Genomic DNA, 19805 nt, shown 5'->3' with positions numbered 1-19805 from the left:
CCAGCCGCCCCTTTACAGCTTAGTATTAGCTTATATAGACAGTTTTATTACGTCATAGATCATTCACTTGAGCAACCCACCCCCTTTGTCTAACAACTAGAAATTAGACACCTTTTAATATATACGCATGCCTAGTCTCTACAGCATTAAATTGTTAATATCTTAACAAGTGCCAAAAATTAGGAATGTTAGGGAGTTAAAGTTAGAGTCAGAACTGTGGGATAGTGTTTCTTATCAGTTCTTCAAACACTGTGTCTAACATAACACAGCTGGTATCAGCCCCTCACTTATCTTACTTTTTCCCAGGGCTTTGTGAGACAATGCTGCTTCTCAGTATTTTTCCACGCTGGGATTACCCAGAAACCTCTGTTAGCCTGACTGAAGTCAGGTTGGCATAACTGGTTTTGTGCTACATCTTTATTCAGGCCTAACACTACCACCACCACTAATAAATAACAATAATTCTTACCAATGTTACAATGTATATAATGTTGAGCAACTGAAGGAGAAGCAGTAATTAAGTACATACTGAAAATTAAAACCAGGGTGGATTTGAATCACTAGTGAGGAAAACTCGATTTAATCATGGATTTCTACATAAAAGTGCATTCTTGTTGGTTGTTATAACCTTAATACATATTCTTCACAACTCAGGGATGTAGGTTTCATTTTTAGAAGGTACACACACTATACATTTTTTAAGTGATTTATTTTGAAAACTTTTCAGAATAGTTTTACAGCTATATCAGAAAATGAATGATTGGTTATTTCATTTACTAAAAGGTAATTGAAGCAGATATTTATGAAGTCACTGGGAGGTGAACTATCTCCAATTCAACAGGTTAATCATTGATATTTGGAGGATTTTCTTGCCATGCTGTATTAGGAGGAGAACATCACCAGACAGACATTTAAATTGTTTTATTTAACTAAAACAACTAAGTTATGTATTTGGATTTTTTCTTCAACAACAAACATAATATTTTAAAAAAACAAGCATATGATTTTTTGAAAAAATCAAGTTTGTTTTTGTTAAAATTGTTTTTAACTAAAAATAGTGAAATGAAATATTTTAAAAAAAATTAAATTGGCTATGTCAGCCAGGTCAACATGAGAAACTTAAAATATTGGCTTCTGCAGCTAACTCAGTCATCTTCACCTTCATTTTCCTGTTTGTTCATAATCCGGAAAAGAAAAAACAAGCTTTCCTGCTTTTTCAGGTCCCAAACGATTTCGCAGTTTGGAATGAATTAGTCCAAAGGAAGAAAATATTCTTTCTACGTTGGCAGAAGAAGCTACTGCTGTTAAAAGTGAGATTGTCACTTCAACAGTCTCTGAAACCAAGTGCTTAAGTGACTTCCACCAGTTCACTGGTGTGACTTTCTTTAAATCATCATCAGCAAACATTTATTTCTTGAATGGTTCCCCCATAGCTCTGAAGTTTATTATAGTTGACATTATTGAGGGATGACTGCTGGATGTCCATGTCATAGCCAACTTCTCTTCTTCAGCAGTTAAGGTTTGACCCTGATACCGAGTATTGAGAATATTTGCAAGAAAATGAGCTGGAGGTAGTGCTTGTCCCATTCGTTTTTTTAATGCTTGTAATTTAACTCTATCATTGCATATTTCTCTTTTTAAGATCTCACTTAGTTCCTTCCAAATTTCAACAGCATCAGCAGTAAAACAGGTATTTCCCTGCATTTTGTTCAAGGCTACAGAAATATGCTTCAGGATACTCAGCATGCGTTCAACATTTCTCTTAAGCCCAACTTTGAGAATTTTGGCTATGAGGGTGCCATCTATTTTTTCACTATTTTGTTCACAAACGATCATCAGATTTGGCCAGTTCTTGATATAGTGCTCAAAACAGTCCAATACTGAGTTCCATCGCACGTCTTGTGGGAGAGTTAGCTTGGTTCCTCCCATTTTTTTCCAGAGCAGCTGCTGCAAAGTGGTTGTTATGGAAGTATTTTGCAATTTCAACATTAGCCTTTATTTCTGGAACACTGAAGTCTTAGGCTAGGAGGTGCATCAAATGAGCAGTGCAACCGTATGTTATTAGCTTGGGACTCTCTTCTAAATAATTTCTTCTCATCTTGGATACATTTGCAGCATTGTCTGTGACCAAGCTGCATACTAGATATTTGAATTTTTTTCCAGTTTGTTATAACTTTTATTGCTACTTCTTGTAAGTATTCTGCTGTGTGTGCATTTCCTGATGTATCAATTGTTTCTGTAAGGAAGACATTCCCTTCTTCTGTTGTTACACAAGCACATACAACAGGATCATTGTGGACATTGCTCCAAACATCAAGACTCAAGTTAACAAATTTTACCCTCTAGACCAAAAGCACACTGCTCAACTTCTCTTTCATACACTTTATCAGCAATTTGCCTGTGACATCTGCTCTGTTGGGTGGACTGTATCCTGGTCTTAATGACTGAACCATGTTAATGAAGCGTGGGTTCTCAATAATACAGAAAGGAGAGTTTGTTGCATAAACAAACCGGGCAATTTTTTCATCAATTACGTCTTTCTGTAATCTGCTAGTTCTCATCACAAATTTATCTATGGTTGTTTCTGGATGATGGTGCTACAGACTCCGGCCACTAGGCCACGCTGCCCTGTGCAAAAGGCTCCTTTATGGACTCCAGCCGTTAGACCCCACTGCCCTGCATCAAAGGGCGGCTCTGTAGACTCTGGCCGCTAGGCCACGCTGCCCTGACGGGCTGCTTTATAGACTGTGACAGACGGGCCATGCTGCCCTGACTTTAGGGGCATGGACCGTCACATTCAGACGTGTTCCTTTCATCACCTTCACCACAGCTTCCTCCTGAGAAGGAACACGTCTCATGATGTTGTTTCATTCCGGCAACCAAGGCCTTGCATTTCTTTGTTGCACCGTTTGCATTCTGCACACATGCCTGTCTTACCCACAGGTAGAGGAACTTCATTAAAATATTCCCAAACTGGGTCTCTTTTATGGCTTGCAGCCATTACAGGTTTTCCCTTCTAGTGAGAGAGTAGTATAGTAGATCTCAAATCAGTGAAGACTACACTCAGAAAGACCTCAAGACTTCTGGAATATGCTGCTCAAGCAGTTCCACTTCTGTTTCTACTGCCTGTCCCTCCCTTCTCACATTTATCTCCAGACTTCGTCTCCTCATCCAGATCTATTCCGCCCCCAACAATCTTCTATTCATTGAACTTTTTGAAACTTTGCACTTTTAGAGAGAGGTAAGGGATTGGCCCTGTGTACACAAATTTGAAGGACAATAGGGTTGAGGCCAGTTATTTCTTACCTCTATATAGTTAAATGAATGAATGAATAAATAAAACATTTTTGCTGTTAACAAGCACGTTATCTCTGGAGACACAAGTCCACAGTTTGAGAACTGCAAAACTAATCATCTCTGATATCTTCTAGACTGAGCACTGAGTCCTATTGGGTTGATAGAAAGATTAACCTATATAATCTATACAGAAACCCCTGGAACCCCATAAAATCGGGTCCTTAATCCATGAACTATTGGAACTAATTTACAAAAAACTCTTTTTACACATTACATGAATATAATGTCTCATACTATAGAATTAGAATTTATAATCCCTATTCCATGATGAGATATCTTTGAGCTATAATGTATCCTAATTAAAACTCTTTAAATAGGTTTTTTCCTCAAAAAGCATTTTATCAAAAAATCTGTTATAAATTAAAAAAAAATCTGATTTAAAAAAAATCATTGATTTTTATCCACCCTGATTAAAACATACTTTTACTCACCCCAATTCTAGTAACCTGCAAATTGCTGCCTCACATTTAATCAGATGACCCAGCATACCCTATGCTGTGGACAACCCAACTGGAGAACAGAATCAACTTGAAAAGCTCAGATAAACCTGTTTTTTTTTTTTAAATGTGAGAAAGCTGTTAATATTTTACACTTTACAGAATGTGCAAGAGAAGAAATAAAAAAAGGTTCTGAATTCATTACATGCTGAAATGTCCCTCTGATTAGTTATTTTGAAGCACTCAACATATGGATCTAATGGTGGTATTTTTTTACATCTAAAGGTCAGCTTTAAAAATAAAAACTAATAATACTTATAATTTATACAATACTTTGCATACTAGTAGCACTGCTACCATAAATACCCTCTTAAATGTTCCAATCTGGATTATTCCTGTATGCATCAATGATTATATATAAAAACTCAACATTTTACCGTACTCATGCATGCACAGAAGACTAACATGTTGCAAAGTAGAATAAAAGAATGTGACATAAGAGTACCATCTGTCACATAAACTCAGCAACCTCAGTAAGCGTTTTATGCAAAAACAATTGACATTAAATTCTCCTTAACTTTATTTTTAAATCTACCCATTCTCTTCTCCGTTGAGAAGTGTGTTATACAAACAGTTATGGATGGCACGGGGCTGATTATTAAGGCTGCATTTCAGATGGAGGATGCTAGCGCTTGTCAACAATTAAAACTGAGTTGTTCACTGATGGCCTGTGATGGCCTTAGAACTCCCTGACTTACTGCACTTCCCTGAGTTATCCTGAACAATCTAAAGCAGCCACCCTTAGTCTCTTGGGTTAGCAAAATAACAAGAGGCAATTTCTCTGACATCGCCTAGCAATTTGCTATATTATAGAATCCCCGTTGCTAAAGAAACTCATTCCTGCTGCAGCACCAATTGTGAAAGCCAACTTACAAAATTACATTTCCTTTGTCATAAATCCCTAAATTAATCACATCACAATATTCAATACTGGCAACTCAGATCATGCACTGGTGAAAAGAAAGCAGGAAAATGTTATGAAATATATTACTGGAGCGGTAATATGATAATTTTCAAGCCAATCTTCTCCAAGACAGCTGCTGCCAAAGCCTCAAGCTATGTATTGTGCAGCTGCAAAACTGGAAGTCATATGAAATTTTTTTTTTGTTTGTGGTGATCAGAGCTAAAAGGTTTTGGGGGTTTCCTTTTTTAAAAACGGTTGTGTGTGCAGTTCAGTGCTGGTGAGAGGTGCCGGTTGGACAGTCCTGGAGAATGAAGTCCTTAATTTATCCACTAAACAGGTGCAGCATGGGCAGCAGCACTGCAAGCTTCCATCCCACCAAAACAGCGATCTGGTTCAACTCTGACCTGGAGGGACGCACCCCTAGGGCAAGGCGATAGTTTAGTCTCCATGGTCATTTCAAATCATTGGTCCCTATGCTGTGACTGCTAATAAGGGAGACAATTAGTGCCAGCTGTAGTGGTGGTTTTGTACCATGAACATTTGTGTAAATGGGAAATTTACTGAGACTTCCAACTCATTTTATATGAGCAGCCTCCAGATGGTAACGTATAGTCCTGGGGCGAGCAAACTTTTTGGCCTGAGAGCCACATTGGGGTTCCGAAACTGTATGGTGGGCTGGGTAGGGAAGGCTGTGCCTCGCCAAACAGCCTGGCCCCCACCCCCTATCTGCCCCCTCCCACTTCCCGCCCCCCTCAGAACCCCCGACCCATCCAACACCCCCCCCCCGCTCCTTGTCCCCTGACCGCCCCCTCCCAGGACCCCCTGCTCCTAACTGCCCCCCAGGACCCCACCCTCTATCTAACCCCCCCGTTCCCTGTCCCCTAACTGCCCCGACCCCTATCCACACCCCCGCCCCCTGACAGGCCTCCAGGACTCCCACGCCTATCCAACCCCCCCCCCCCCCCGTTCACTGACCACCACCCCCAGAATCTCCACCCCATCCAACCACCCCCTGCTCCCTTGACTGCCCCCTGGACCCTCCTGCCCCTTATCCAATCCCCCCGGCTCCCCGCCCCCTTACTATGCTGCTCAGAGCAGGACTGGCAGCTGCACTGCTTGGCCAGAGCCAGCCATGCCACTGCACTACCCAGCAGGTGCTTGCAGCTCTGCCGCCCAGAGCACTGGTAGCACGGTGAGCTGAGGCTGCAGGGCAGGGGGAACAGCAGGGGAGGGGCTGGGGGCAAGCCTCCCCGGTAGTTTGTCCACCTCTGATTTAGTCACTATAGCTTAAAACATGCCACACCACTAACGCAAGCAAGTAGCAGTAGTAAAGGAAATACAAAGTATAATTTGACAAGACCCAGTCAATCTTTGTGTGCTAAATCCAAGTGCGAAGAGAAATGGGACAGAGAAGTGGATTGGGGGTGAAAAATCACCTCACACAAGCCTCATTTTTCCCCTCCCACCTTATCCCTTCTCCCCTCTCATTTAAGCAGAAATCAAGGTGGTATCATTTAGCCTGGTTCTCCTCCCCACAGAAGGGGGAGGGTCTCTAACTCAGGACCCTTCTTTTTCTCTTTGTGGCAAAAAGATTAACTTGGTTTTCATTACAGGCTATATAGCCTCCTTTTGAAAGGTGCTCAAGCGCCTTAAAAATATATATTTGATGCAAAGGACAAATTAAGAAAAAAATGTTTAGGAATTGTGTGTTAGCAGATGACGACCAATAGAGAAAGGAGTGAATATCATTACAGTGCATAAATACTTCTAGCTTAGAGATCAGCAATAGCCTCTCTTCTGCTGCCACCTACCCAAGCTGAAAACAAGGGCCAGCCATGTTGGGAAACCTACTCCTTAGCAAACATTGCAACCTGTTGTTCTCTGACTATTCTGCCTCCTGCAGCCACTGCCAGCAGAATTCTTCTGCACTGTTTATACACAACTAGAGAGAAACACAGCAGAGTGTGTATGTGTATTTCATGAGCAGATAAAATATACCAAGTAAAGGGCCATACTGACAAAATGCTGACAACCCTAGGGCAGCAACTTGGTTTAAGAAAAAGGAGCAGATGGTTCTATTCAAGATTGGAGGTAATAGCATTCAGGCCTCAGAGATTGCAGGTCTCAGCACACAGTTCTCCATCTTGATCCAAGCAACCAGATCACCTGGATCAGTATGGAGCACTGCATATTGGGACCTGACCTCTGCAGGCCGCACCACTATATTCAGTGTAGTAAGATGAGGCTCTGAAACATAAACCCTTGTATCAGAGGCCGGGTATGAGACCTAAGGCCTGAACTAAAGTAATGGTCAAGACTTTGTTAACATAAAAAAGAAGTTAAACTGTGAGTCAGAGGCAGGCCCTACTCACAGAAGCTGGCAAGAAGGTGGCTGACTGTGTATATGTGCACTTACCTAAAAGTTACTAAGCACTAGTAAGATAAACATGTGCCAGGATGGTACCAGAACATTCCGGTACTAACACATTCCACATAGATAATAAGGAACAGGCTGGCCCATTCTAAAGACAGGGTCAAAAGGATAATATGATGGATAGAGTTGTTTTGTTCGAACCAACATGCACCAGGAGAGAGGCAGCACCCTAACATGCAGAGGGGTTGCACCTCAATACGTCAGGAGTGACGTATGACTTGTTTGTACCTGTGTATAAGAATGCACCCCTGAGTGGTTGTCTTTTGTCTGTACCTAGTGAAGAATCCCGCCACTGACTGAACAGGTCCATTGTCAGGGAGCACATATATACTAGCAGAACTGTAGACATCTGATCCAGGGAGTCAGAGACTGTGTTTCGTTTGACAATAAACCTGGCCTGGTGCCTTATTGGAGTCTGTGGACCTTGGGGTTTCTCTCGGGGTCTGCTGTGCCACCTATCTGCACAGAGCCGGGGCAGCACACAGAGGAAACACACACGCAGCCGACTGTTATCACTGAACACAGCGGAGCATCATACTGGTGATGCCTGACGACATTCAAGATGCGAATGGCTGGGGGCCACATTGGAAAGCTCTGTTTTGTCACACGCTGTAGACACCGCGGTCTATTTTTTGGCAAAAAATCTTGTTTATTAAAATGTCCATTTCTTAACATATGGGAGAATGCAGAAAAGGCATTTAGTAGAAACCAATTTCAGAACAGCGGACACAGCAACCCATATGTTCCTTTGTGTGAGCATTAGCAAAAGCGGGCTTTTTCAACCAGACTGTTGTCATTTTGCATTATACACGGTGCTTGGACTGGTCAGGTGACAAGGGAATTTCACTCAGCAGCTGCAGCTGTTTGGAGAACAAATATGCTGTGGTGGTCAAGCGAAGCTTACTGTTACAAACAACATAAAAATAAATAAATAAATAGGAAATCCTAGTACCGTTTTAAAAACTAAGTTTACTGCCACTGATAGATCATAGGTGCAAATCCAGCTAAGGTTTACTGTGACCAAGGCTCTTTCCATCTGATCGCTCGTTAGTGGTTTCTGAGCATGAAAAGATGTTGGTATAAGTTCAGCTACCATTAGACTAATAGCTACAGTACAAAAACACAAAAAGAAACCATCACCACTGTTGCCATTAACTGTCCCCCTAGTTGTCAGTATTAGGACAGGGCTAAAAACTCAATGAGCCATGGGAACAGAACTAACCTCCTGCCCCTTTCTGTGGTTCCACCTGATGAGGACCGAGACATATTGCAGGTCTGTACAGAGGAAATGGGGCGGAGGAGGAGAAGGAAGCCAACATCGCCACTGCTCAGGTGTATCTTTTCTGAGGATAAACAGAGGACTTCAGTCTACCTGACTTTCAGGCTGGCCCATTCTACCAGCGCTAAATTCACACATGCACAATCTAGTCAAAATGAAGATGGGGTCTTATTCACAGAATAAATCACCACCACTTTGTTTTGGGAAGACATTCATTCAGAAACTCACACACATGCCCTAGACCTAAATCAACGCACTGAAGGACTAAGGAAAGACACTGTAGGTGAGCTAATTCAGGCAGCCGTACTAGTTTACCAAACTAAGACCAGAGCCGAACCAGCCATAGCAGACCATTTAGGTGTGCACACTAGCTTCCAGCACACCATAGGCCGTTTCAAAGGATGGTCTCACATGAAGCAGTGCCATACTCCAGAAGGGATGCAGCTGAATAAGAGTTTAGAAGCAATGGTGCAGCAGGGACCCAGTACACAAACTCATCTCATCATTAGATTAGAGGAGCACTGCTTTGGAATAATAGCCACAGACACATAACAGTGACAGCATATGAATCAGTGGTTGGGAGAAATTGTTTTAAAGACTAAAATAGCATTAACAAAAGATTTTTATCCTCTATGTGCTGCACTAGTAGGTGTTTGTTTACATATACATCAGTTTATCTACAAGACTCAGAAGCCTGTTTGGGTCTCAAGTGTAAGCATTAAGGCCCATTTGTTCTTCATCTACACATTCTAGGCATATGAAGGTTTCAAGTCACTATGTTTCATACTGTAAATTGTATTTTGAACAGAAAACTCACATGAGGCAATAAATATAAATTCCCTGAAGATTCTGAAATTCACATTCTGTGAATTTTTAGTGGAATGCTGTATGTGAGCTTACGGGTGCCATGATGCTGGCAGAGCATCAAGAAACAGAGGAAATGCTCCTTGTGTGTTTGTAATGGGAGTTTTGGCACTTGATGCAATAATAGAAGACAATGTAGTCACGATCTGTGTACACAGAAATTAACATCAGCAATGTCCGTTAGAATCTTTATTCACAGCAAGAATCTTCCTCAGTTGTAGGATGTGCCATCTTCACTCAGATCCCTACAAGGTAATGGAAGTGAAGTGTGCTCAGCATATTACAGGACCAGGCATTCAGAAATTCACCTACTTTTTGGAGTCTGAATCCACTTCATTAAGAGATCCTCAGATAGCCATTTATTTAAGTACATTATAAAACAGGGAGGCTTCACCAGACCATTAGGCCTGCAAGAGACTACCCACCCAAAAACACACTGCATGGTAAAAAGGCAGGCTCCAGAATGCAGACAAAAATCTTTCTGAACACTAGTCAGAGCTTCCAGAGGACCCACATTTCAATTGGCGATAAAAATAACCCCAGTAAATCCAAACTGTCCTACCAGCAGAATGTTTATTACATTTAAACAGACAAATAAGTCTTTAGTAGGAGCCTTGCAGACCACTGTCATTCCCCTGATGGTGCTTAGAAGTACTGACCACTTATCCCAATGCGGCTGGTGTGTTCCTTCCTTGCTGAACTCTGTTCTCTGCTCTGTATGTGACATAGACAAAGAGCAGAGTGCTGATCAATAGAAACACACAAAATGGCAATGCAACAATATGCACAGCACTTTCAATGCAAGAGGCAGAATTCAGAGGAAGAACAGGAAACACATCCAAGGTATTGCCAAAAGGCATTTTTATTATACCTCTACCCCGATATAACACGAATTCGGATACAATGCCGTAAAGCAGCACTCCGGGGGCATGGGGCTGCACGCTCCGGCGGATTAAAGCAAGTTCAATATAACGCAGTTTCACCTATAATGCGGTAAGATTTTTTGGCTCCTGAGGACAGCGTTATAGGAAGATAGAGGTGTACAGCAAAGGGAGAAACTGATAAATGTAAAGAAGACAGAAGAATCTACCTTTATCAGGCTGGAAAATGCAATAGTTCACGATGCTACAGTTGAGACTATATCTCTGTATGCAATAAAAAGTTAGAATTCAAGATGCATTTTAAAAAAGTCTACCTGCTATGACTCAAGTTCAGAGCCTCAAGTTTCTGTTTTTTCCTCTTACAGTATCTGATGGCAGAGCAAGAAGAATCATAAGAAGCTCGACATTTATATTCCTTATACAGCTTTAGGTGCTTAGAAAGTCATTGGCTGTAGCAGACAAACGAAGAACCATTAACTTGACTCTTGGCTACTACTGTGAGTGTAGGAGGTGATTTGCAACATTCATTTAAAAACGTTATTTGTAATTTTTAAGTCTGAGTACGTATTTTCTTAATCATTTGGAAAAACAATCTGTATTTGTCTGAAGGAAATGCATTTCCAGTCACCTTTAAATGTGTTAATTGCACTGGAGAAGTAATCTTACATGCTCAGTGTCTCAGAAGAGTGTATGGTGCCAGCTCCATTGGCAGTGGTGCCAAAGAGCCTTGCTGGCACAGTATCATCTGAAAGCGTCACAGGAGGAATGGGACACTGACAGACATATCCCTATTCAGGCAGACAGAGTTGTCTGTGGAATAAGAAACACTGACTGAAAGCCAGGACCCTTCCTCTGTAATGGAGAACCAAGTGTCATACCAGCCTGCATGATAACCTGCGGGTGGTAATGAAAGAGTTAATTCCCCTGTACCTTTCTGCAATAGGAAAGGGAGAGATATGGATACAGCAGGAAATAAAGATAAGTAAACTAAGTGGATACACAGGCAACACAGCTTCCTTCCTCACAATAGCAAGTACAAGTTACATCTGCAAGGTCAGTAGAGTTCATTCCAACATCTACACAGATGTTACCATCTTAGTGCTTCAGGACTCTATACCCTCTAGCATTCAAGCTGCTAAATGCTGTTCCATGCCAGGTTACATCACTTTCCTAGGCACATGTTGCCTTATGCCAGGCACTGGTATCACCACATGTCAAGTTTGTAGAATTGAAGAAAATGAGATTCACTGATTTATCTTGGGGGTGGGGATGGAGATCTGTCCCTGTTCATTCCATTGATTTGTTAATTCGCACTCTCTACAGTCCAGGTGGTATTGGGAAGAAAACACTCTTTCCTGCTAGGATAATGGTGAGGAACTTTGATGATCATGTTACTCTCAGGGGCTGATAATTGAGGCTTTAAAGATCACTTAAATAAGAAAACCTCTGACTCAAAACAGATCAAAATTATAACTTCACCCTGAAAATAGGTAAATATACAAATGTCTTTATTCAAAATTATATATATAAAAAGACCAACTGTCTTTAAGATATTATCTTTTTCACTCAGAGCTGCAGAAAGAGTGGCAGATTAGACTTCAAGTTGTAAAATGAAAGACAATGAGGTTCATTTCAAGGCAGTTTGAATGTATTTTTAAATGAATTTAGTGCTGATGAAAAGGCAGACAGCCCTCATGACTAAAGACCTCTTTTTATCAACAAAGCAAGTATGGCACAGGAAGCAACATTCCAAGTTTTCATCACAGTAGACCAATGCTATGTAACAACAACTTCTGAAGAAATTAAGCATCTGTTCTTTTTGTTTGCAAAGACATTGTTGCCTCAGTTCACAGTTGGTATCTTCCTGACTATGCACACAGATCCAGTGCCACTGCTGCTGCTCCTAGCTTCCCAGACAGTGTAAGAGTGAAGTTAATAAGATTCTGTTTAGCTTCACTGATGCTATTCAGAACTCCTTGAGCAGCTGTGAAACTAACAAGAATCATATCCTCACCACTCTCTTCCTGCATTGGAAAGCTCTGGAAAGCAAAAGAGAGGGGCTCTGAAGTATGTACACGGGAGAAAAACTTTAAAGGGGAGAGGCTAGGAAAGAGATATATTATGAGACCCCCACTTTCCCCAACAAACAGTAAGGCATCCCCAGGGATAAGACCTATGGTTATTAAGTGTTAAATTTGTTAATAGCCTTTTATTTGAAATTTCACCTTGTTGTTACATTAAGGAAAAGGGGATAATTAGGAGCCCCTGATTTACCTTCTTTACATCATTGTTTTACATATCTCTATCAAGTCACCTCTTTGTCTCCACTGTAAAAGGATTAAATTGTATACTTTGATATCTCCTCAGACAGAAGCCCTGCTGTGGGGCTAAAAACTGCTGTTGCCTCTCTCTGATCCCCTTCCATTTATACTTTATCTTAGCATTTTTGAGATGTGTTGACCAAAACGGAACAAAGTTTTCAAGGTGAGAGTATATATTTATATAATGGGATAATATCAGGATTATTTTCCATCCTATCCTTCGCTCACTTTAAAAACCTTGTTTGCTTTGCCTGACCATCACAATGCATGTGTGGATCTTTTCACACAGCTGTCCACATTACTGGCTAGGTCTTCCTTTTTGAGTGAAAAGAATGAGGGGTACTTGTGGCACCTTAGAGACTAACAAATGTATTTGGGCATAAGATTTTGCGGGCTAAAACCCACAAGTACTCCTCGTTCTTTTTACTGATACAGACTAGCACGGCTACCACTCTGAAACCTTTTTGAGTGGTTACACTTAAAACTCATCAGCACATTTGAACACTTGAATTATTTCTGCCAATATGCATTCTCTTACACTTACCTATACTGAATTTTATTTGACATTACCCTGCCCAATTGCACCACTGTTTGGTTACTCTTGAGTTTAATGCCCTTTTCTAATCTTAGTTATCCTAAATAATTGTGCATCATCTACAGTTTTGCCACATCACTCATCTACCTATTCCTTCATTCAAAAGTACAGGTAGCACAAAAAGCCATTGCAGAGCTACGGCTCAGTAGCAGCTAAACCCAGGTCTCTCCCACACGCTCGGCCTCAACACCAGCGGTTCTCAAACTTTAGAAACTGAGAACCACCGTTTTGATTTAAACTTTTGCCACAGACCCCCCTCCTTTCCTTGCCCTCCCCTCCTAGGAAAAATGCTGCAGCACAGACGCAGCCTACATCCAGGGAAGGGCACTGGAGCTCAACCTCTCATTCATAAACCCAGCGGCGTCTGTAGCGGGAGCAGGGGTGGCCCATGTGCCTAACCGGGCTGAGCGAGGCAGGTAAGGCTCTGTGTGAGCGAACACCAGCAGCACCATCTTCTAAGTGCCGGATTTACACAGACCCAGTTTCCAGCTGCGCAGCCTCTGAACAGCGCGCCCGGAAAGTCTTTCACAGACAAATCGGGGTTCGCCCGCCCGGGTTAACGTCTCCCAGGGTCCGGGGCCGCACAGGAGCCCGCCGCGGGCCTGTCCGCTCTCGGCACCAGGGGCTGGCAGCTGCCGCTCGGCCCGGGGGCAGGGCCCCGCCAGCAGCGACCCGGCTCCGCACCGAGCGCCGGCCAGCGGAGAAGGGGCGCCCGGCGCGCTGCTCACAGCGGGGCTCGGAGGCGAGGTGCACGGGGACGGCGCCCCCTGAGCCGGGCTGCCCCGAGACCGGAGCGGCGGGGACGGGAACCGAACCGGTAACTCCCCACCCCGGACACGGCCTGGGCGCGGCGGAGCCTCCCAGTGGCGGGGTCACGCGCGGCCTCGCGCACAGCAGCGGCCGGCTCCGGAGAGCGCCACCAACCCCGCCCCCTACCGGCCGCGAAGAGCGCCACTGGCCCCGCCCCCTCCACCAGGCCCCGCCCCCTGCTACTCACCATCATGGGGACCCCGTATCGCAGCGTCCTGTTCTTCGCGAGGGGTCGCAGCCTCTCCAAGCCCCGCCGCAGGCTCCGCGCCGCCGCCTCCTGCATCGGGCCCCGCCCCCAACACTTCCGGGAGGCGCGGTCCTTTCAAAACCAGCCCCCCGCGGACACCGCGCCCTGAGCAACTCGGTTCCGCCCCGCTGCAGGGAGGGGCCACGCTCAGCGCAGGCGCAGCCACAGCATGACGTGAGCTTCGGGAACGCGGCCGGACAGACCCGCATCCAACCTTCGGCACCCGTTGCGGGGCGCCCCGCTCAGAGAGAGAGGGGGCGGTGTAGCATTAAACTGCTTCCGGGGTAATTTGCGGCAGGTAGCAGATTCTGCAGGGAGCTTCCCCCTGTCGCAGCGAGCAACTTCCGCCGGCCTCGTCCTCGCTGCAGGCGTGGGTGGAAGTGGAAGGGGGATTGTGAAGAAAGAACTTGGCTACACTGGAGAGTTGCAGCGCTGGTGGAGGCTTTCCAACGCTGCAACTTAGTAACTGTCCACACCTGCAAGGCACATCCAGCGCTGCAACTCCCTGGCTGCAGCGCTGGCTGGACACCTGGTCTGCTTGGAGTATAACGAGTGCAGCACTGGTGATGCAGCGCTGCTCGTCAAGTGTGGCCACACACCAGCGCTGTTATTGGCCTCCAGGGTATTAGGAGATATCCCAGAATGCTTTTAATTAAATTACTCTCTTTGTTTTGCTATGATGCCTCTCTTTGTTTTGTTGTGAACTCGGGGCTCCGGGAGCTGCTTATCTAAAAAACAAACACAGCTCTTGTTTGCTGTGATCAATCTGTAACTGACTGTGAACAATCAATTGAGATAACCCCCTACCTTGCTGTGAATGAGGCAGGCAGGGGGATGAATGTCTACAGCTTAGTGTTTGCTTGAGGAGAGAAATGGGGAGGGGGAGGGAAGAAAGGGAGTCCATTGGAGCAGCTGCTTATCTGGTCTGCAGGCTATTTGCAGTTAAGAGTGAATGAGGGGTCGAGGAAATGTTCAGCTCCCTGCCTTGCAAAATCTGACACACAGTGTCGGCTCCAAAAATCCACTCTCTCTCTCTCCCCCACTCCCTGTCACACTCCACCCCACCCCCCTCTTTTGAAAAGCACGCTGCCACTTGAACGCTGGGATAGCTGCCCATAATGCACCACTCTCAACAGCGCTGCAAATGCTGCCACACTGCAGCGCTGGTAGCTGTGAGTGTGGCCACACTCCAGTGCTTTCCCTACACAGCTGTATGAAGACAGCTGTAACTCCCAGTGCTGTACAGCTGTAAGTGTAGCCATACCCTTAGGGCTAGTCCACACTTACCGTCCGGGTCGACGTGGTGAGTTCGACTTCTCGGAGTTCGAACTATCGCGTCTGATCTAGACGCGATAGTTCGAACTCCAGAAGCGCCGCGGTTGACTCCGGTACTCCACCACTGCAAACGGCGGTGGCGGAGTCGACCTTGGAGCCGCGGAGTTCGACCCCGCTGCGTCTGGACGGGTGAGTAGTTCGAATTAGGGTACTTCGAATTCAGCTACGCTATTCACGTAGCTGAATTTGCATACCCTAATTCGAACCCCCTTTTTAGTGTGCACCAGGCCTTAGTGTGGCCATGTAGACAAGCCCTGATTAACCAAAGGGAAGGGAATAAGGGAAATTGAGGGGGGGGGGAAGAGACTCTGTTAATTCCTTTAGTTGAAAAGGCTAAAGTTGGTTCACCCTGTCATCTACACACCCTGCAGGCCTCAGCCCCTGGGATGCACGTACCTCTGATAGCAAAGGAGCAGTATTACCAGTGTGGGAGTTATCAAGACATGGACAGGAATAAGTGCACTTAACACCTGAGTCACCATTATAATCTGTGGCCTCACTGCTAACCAGATGTGTTTTAAACTGCGGGGTATCTAGTATGCATTAGCTATTCCACTAAAAATAATGGGGAGATAAGTCTCTTCAGTTTCACCACAGGGTAAACTAGGTGAGGTCAACATTATGCCTCTGCCCAACCAATGCAAAGAAGTAACAGAATAATTCATGTAAAAATCTTTGATTTTGGCAAAAAGTTAACTTGTCAACAGGACTTTATTTTTAAAGTGGAAACCTCTTTACCAAGCTGCTGCTGCACCCTCTGTAACTCTCACTTTGCCTCCTGAACTCCTCCCCTCTCCTTCCTGCTTCCTGTCCTTTCAAACTCCCAACAGCCAGTGCTCCCAATTCTAATGATCACAAGCAACATCTAAACACCAGAAGACCACCATCAAAATGTATCAGAACAGAATAGGCAGCAAACCTAAAGGCTATAAAATGAAATCTTCAATTAGAAATGTAAACAATTCAGTAGAAAAATCAACATGTATGCAGCAAATGAAATAATAGAAGAGTAGTGTCTGTTTCAGTGTTTGCAGGATGAGAATTACTTACAGAAATAAGAATTTTTAATACATTTTAAATTAAAAAAAGTGTGTGTGGCAGGGGAACCATATGTTACTTTGGAAGTCCAAAGTGGCATTGAATGTTATAGTGGGATTCTCAAAAGCCTCTAGGTTCTTTTGTCCCTCAGAGAATATTTGGGAACCAAGTTCTACACACAAGTGGTGAAAAAGCACTAGGGTACAGGATAGAGAAGCAAAACAACAGTGACAAATATCAGAGGGGTAGCCATGTTAGTCTGGATCTGTAAAAAGCAACAAAGAGTCCTGTGGCACCTTATAGACTAACAGAAGTATTGGAGCATAAGCTTTCGTGGGTGAATGCCCACTTTGTCAGACACATGTAATGGAAATTTCCAGAGGCAGGTATAATATGCAGGCATGAATCAATCTGGAGATAATGAGATTAGTTCAATCAGGGAGAGTGAGGCCCTCTTCTAGCAGTTGAGGTGTGAACACCAAGGGAGGAACTAAGGACTGTAGGTGATGGCCCGTGGAGTTCTGTTGGTTTCTTTCTTGGGCTTGTCTTGTAGCAGGAGGCTTCTGGGTACACGTCTGGCTCTGTTGATTTGTTTCATGATCTGCCAACAGTGACAAAGGTGATCCCCATTGGCAGATCAAAAGAAACTGAAGAAGTTTTGATGTCAACTCAGGAAATCAGTCAGCCTTGGTATGTATATGAGCCTGAAGAATAAACTTGTGTCATAAAATAAAGAAAAAAATAGAATTAAAAATGTAAATTACAAAAATGTGTGAGATGCGATTGCTGAAGCTACTAGCAACTATTTAAATATGAATTACTATTTGCTAATAAAAATATAAAAAGCACAATGACATCTGCACAATGATAATGAAGGAACATGATGACATGCCAAAAGTAATAAAAATAGCATTTTAAAAACTAAATAATTTAAAGGAATGAAACTACATTTACAGTGCATTGCCTGAATTGGACTGCCTTTTTCTTGTAATCTGAACAGCAGCCAAGACAAATTTGTGAACTGCCATGAGGGTTCATATAAACAGATTAGGGCAGGAGCACCAGAAGCTTCCTAGAAGTGGGAGGGCAACTGTCACCCTGGCCCCTGCTCTGCCCCTTCCCCCGAGGCTCTACCTCCACTCGCTCCTCTCTGCCCCTCACCCCGTTGCTCAACCTTAAGGCAGATAAAAAGTGATGGGGTCATGGCCCCCCTGGCCCATCCTGTTCCAGCACCCCTGGACTAGTTTTTAAAAAAAAAAACCACTAACACCATGTATGACAATTATGATTTTTAGGGGTGGTGTTCTTGTAAAATATTTCAGTGAGTCCAGTCTCTTTTAGCACCTCAATACATCATTTCAGATAAAGAAGTGCAGTCTTATCTAGGCATTGGGATGCACTGTGCCCTTGAGAACACATCCCTGGGAAGCAGGTGCTGAGATGTATCTTCCTGAAAGGGAGGAAAAAGCCCCTCTTTCCCACTACATCCTATTTTTGCAACCACTGCAGAGGGCTCACTTCATTTGAGGTAACTTTTATCCCTTCTACCCCTCTCTATCCCTGGAGTTTTCCCTTCTGCCACTGTCTGGCAGGGCGATGACTAACCGGCATGGCACCTCCTGCTGGCCATCTCAGGAATTAGCTCTTTCCAACCCAGCACGCCCTCCGCAGGCCGGTGTCTCGTCTGCCGCTAGCCCCATGTCCCTCTCAGACCCCAGTGCCCTTTGCCCAGGGATTCTGCCCACCACAGTACCCCCTCTCTCTGGGTCTCCCCTCCCAGGGGAACCCCCAACCCTCTAAACCCACCTTGCCTCAGTGGCTACTGCCAGTCATCATCTAGCCCCTACTCCCTGGGGCCGACTGCAATCTGAAAACCAGCAAGGGGGTTAGGACCTACTGCCTTTGCCTATCTCTGGGCTGCCCCTCTGCAGCCCCAGTACTAGGCTGGAGCTCCTCAGCTCCCTCAGCCTTTCCTCAGGTACCCTTCTCAGCTCCTAGGCAACCAGGTCCTTCTCCCTCAAGAAGATAGAGAGAGAGAATGTGTGCCCTAGCTTCTGGCCCACTGCCCTCTCATAAGGGCCAGCTGGGCCCTGATTAAGCTGGCCACAGCTGTGTCTGCTTTCCCCATGAGCCTACCTTTTCCCAGCTGCAGCCCTCTCCAGGGCTGCTTTAATCTCTTCAGAGCCAGAGCGGGGTGACCACCCCACTACACAGTGCCTCTACCTCTTTCTTAACCCAGACTCCTGCCCCCGTCCCAAGGGTTGCCAATCCTCCAGAATTGTCCTGGAATCTCCAGGAATTAAAGATAATTCCTAGAAGATAATAAGGTGATAAGTAACAGTTAGCATGAATTTGTCAAGAACGAATCATGTCAAATCAACCAAATAGCTTTCTTTGACAGGTTAACAAACCTTGTGGATGGGGGGAAGTGGTAGATGGGGTATATCTTGACTTTAGTAAGGCTTTTGATGCCTTCTCGCATGACCTTCTCATAAACAAACTAGAGAAATACAACCTAGATGGAGCTACTGTAAGATGGGTGCATAACTGGTTGGAAAACCATTCCCAGAGAGTAGTAATCAGTGGTTCACAGTCAAGCTGAAAGGGCATAACAAGGGGGTCCCACAGGGATCGGTTCAGGGTCCAGTTCTATGCAATATCTTCTATGATTTAGATAATGGAATAGAGAGTACACTTATAAAGTTTGCAGACAATACCAAGCTGGGAGAGGTTGTAAGTGCTTTGGAGGATAGGATTAAAATTCAAAATGATGTGGACAAACTGGAGAAATGGTCTGAAATAAATACGATGAAATTCAATAAGGACAAATGCAAAGTACTCCACTTGGGAAAGAACAATCAGTTGCACACACCCAAATGGGAAATGACTGCCTAGGAAGGAGTACTGTGGAAAGGGATCTGGTGGTTATAGTGGATCGCAAGCTAAATATGAGTCAACGTATCACTCTTGCAAAAAAAAAAAAAAAAGCAAGTATCATTCTGGGATGTAATAGCAGGAGACACAAGAAGTTATTCTTCTGCTCTACTCTGCATTGATTGGGCCTCAACTGGAGTATTGTGTCCAGTTCTGGGCACCACATTTCAGGAAAGATGTGGACAAATTGGAGAAAGTCCAGAGAAGAGTAACAAAAACAATTAAATGTCTAAAAAACATGACCTCTGAGGAAAGATTGAAAAAATTGGGTTTGTTTAGTCAGGAGAAGAGAAGACCGAGGGGAGACAT

General features: G+C 44.2%; 1 protein-coding gene across 2 annotated transcripts in view; it reads right to left on the bottom strand.

The window, feature by feature from the left end:
- The window catches only part of LOC123368225 (cytochrome c oxidase assembly protein COX16 homolog, mitochondrial), a 70390-nt gene extending 55934 nt beyond the window's left edge, over positions 1-14456 (bottom strand). Inside the window, exon 1 of one of the 2 annotated variants that reach the window (XM_045012826.1) lies at positions 14130-14456. In XM_045012826.1, the coding sequence (XP_044868761.1) occupies positions 14130-14225 (96 nt within the window). In that variant the 5' untranslated portion in view covers positions 14226-14456. The remainder of the gene's footprint in view (positions 1-14129) is intronic. The other variant, XM_045012825.1, reaches the window with a different exon arrangement.
- Positions 14457-19805: the final 5349 nt, after the last annotated feature.

Source organism: Mauremys mutica, chromosome 4, assembly GCF_020497125.1.
Source record: "Mauremys mutica isolate MM-2020 ecotype Southern chromosome 4, ASM2049712v1, whole genome shotgun sequence".
Classification (NCBI taxonomy): domain Eukaryota; kingdom Metazoa; phylum Chordata; order Testudines; family Geoemydidae; genus Mauremys; species Mauremys mutica.
Note: the sequence above shows the minus strand (reverse complement) of the source record. Positions and strands in the feature narration are given on the sequence as shown.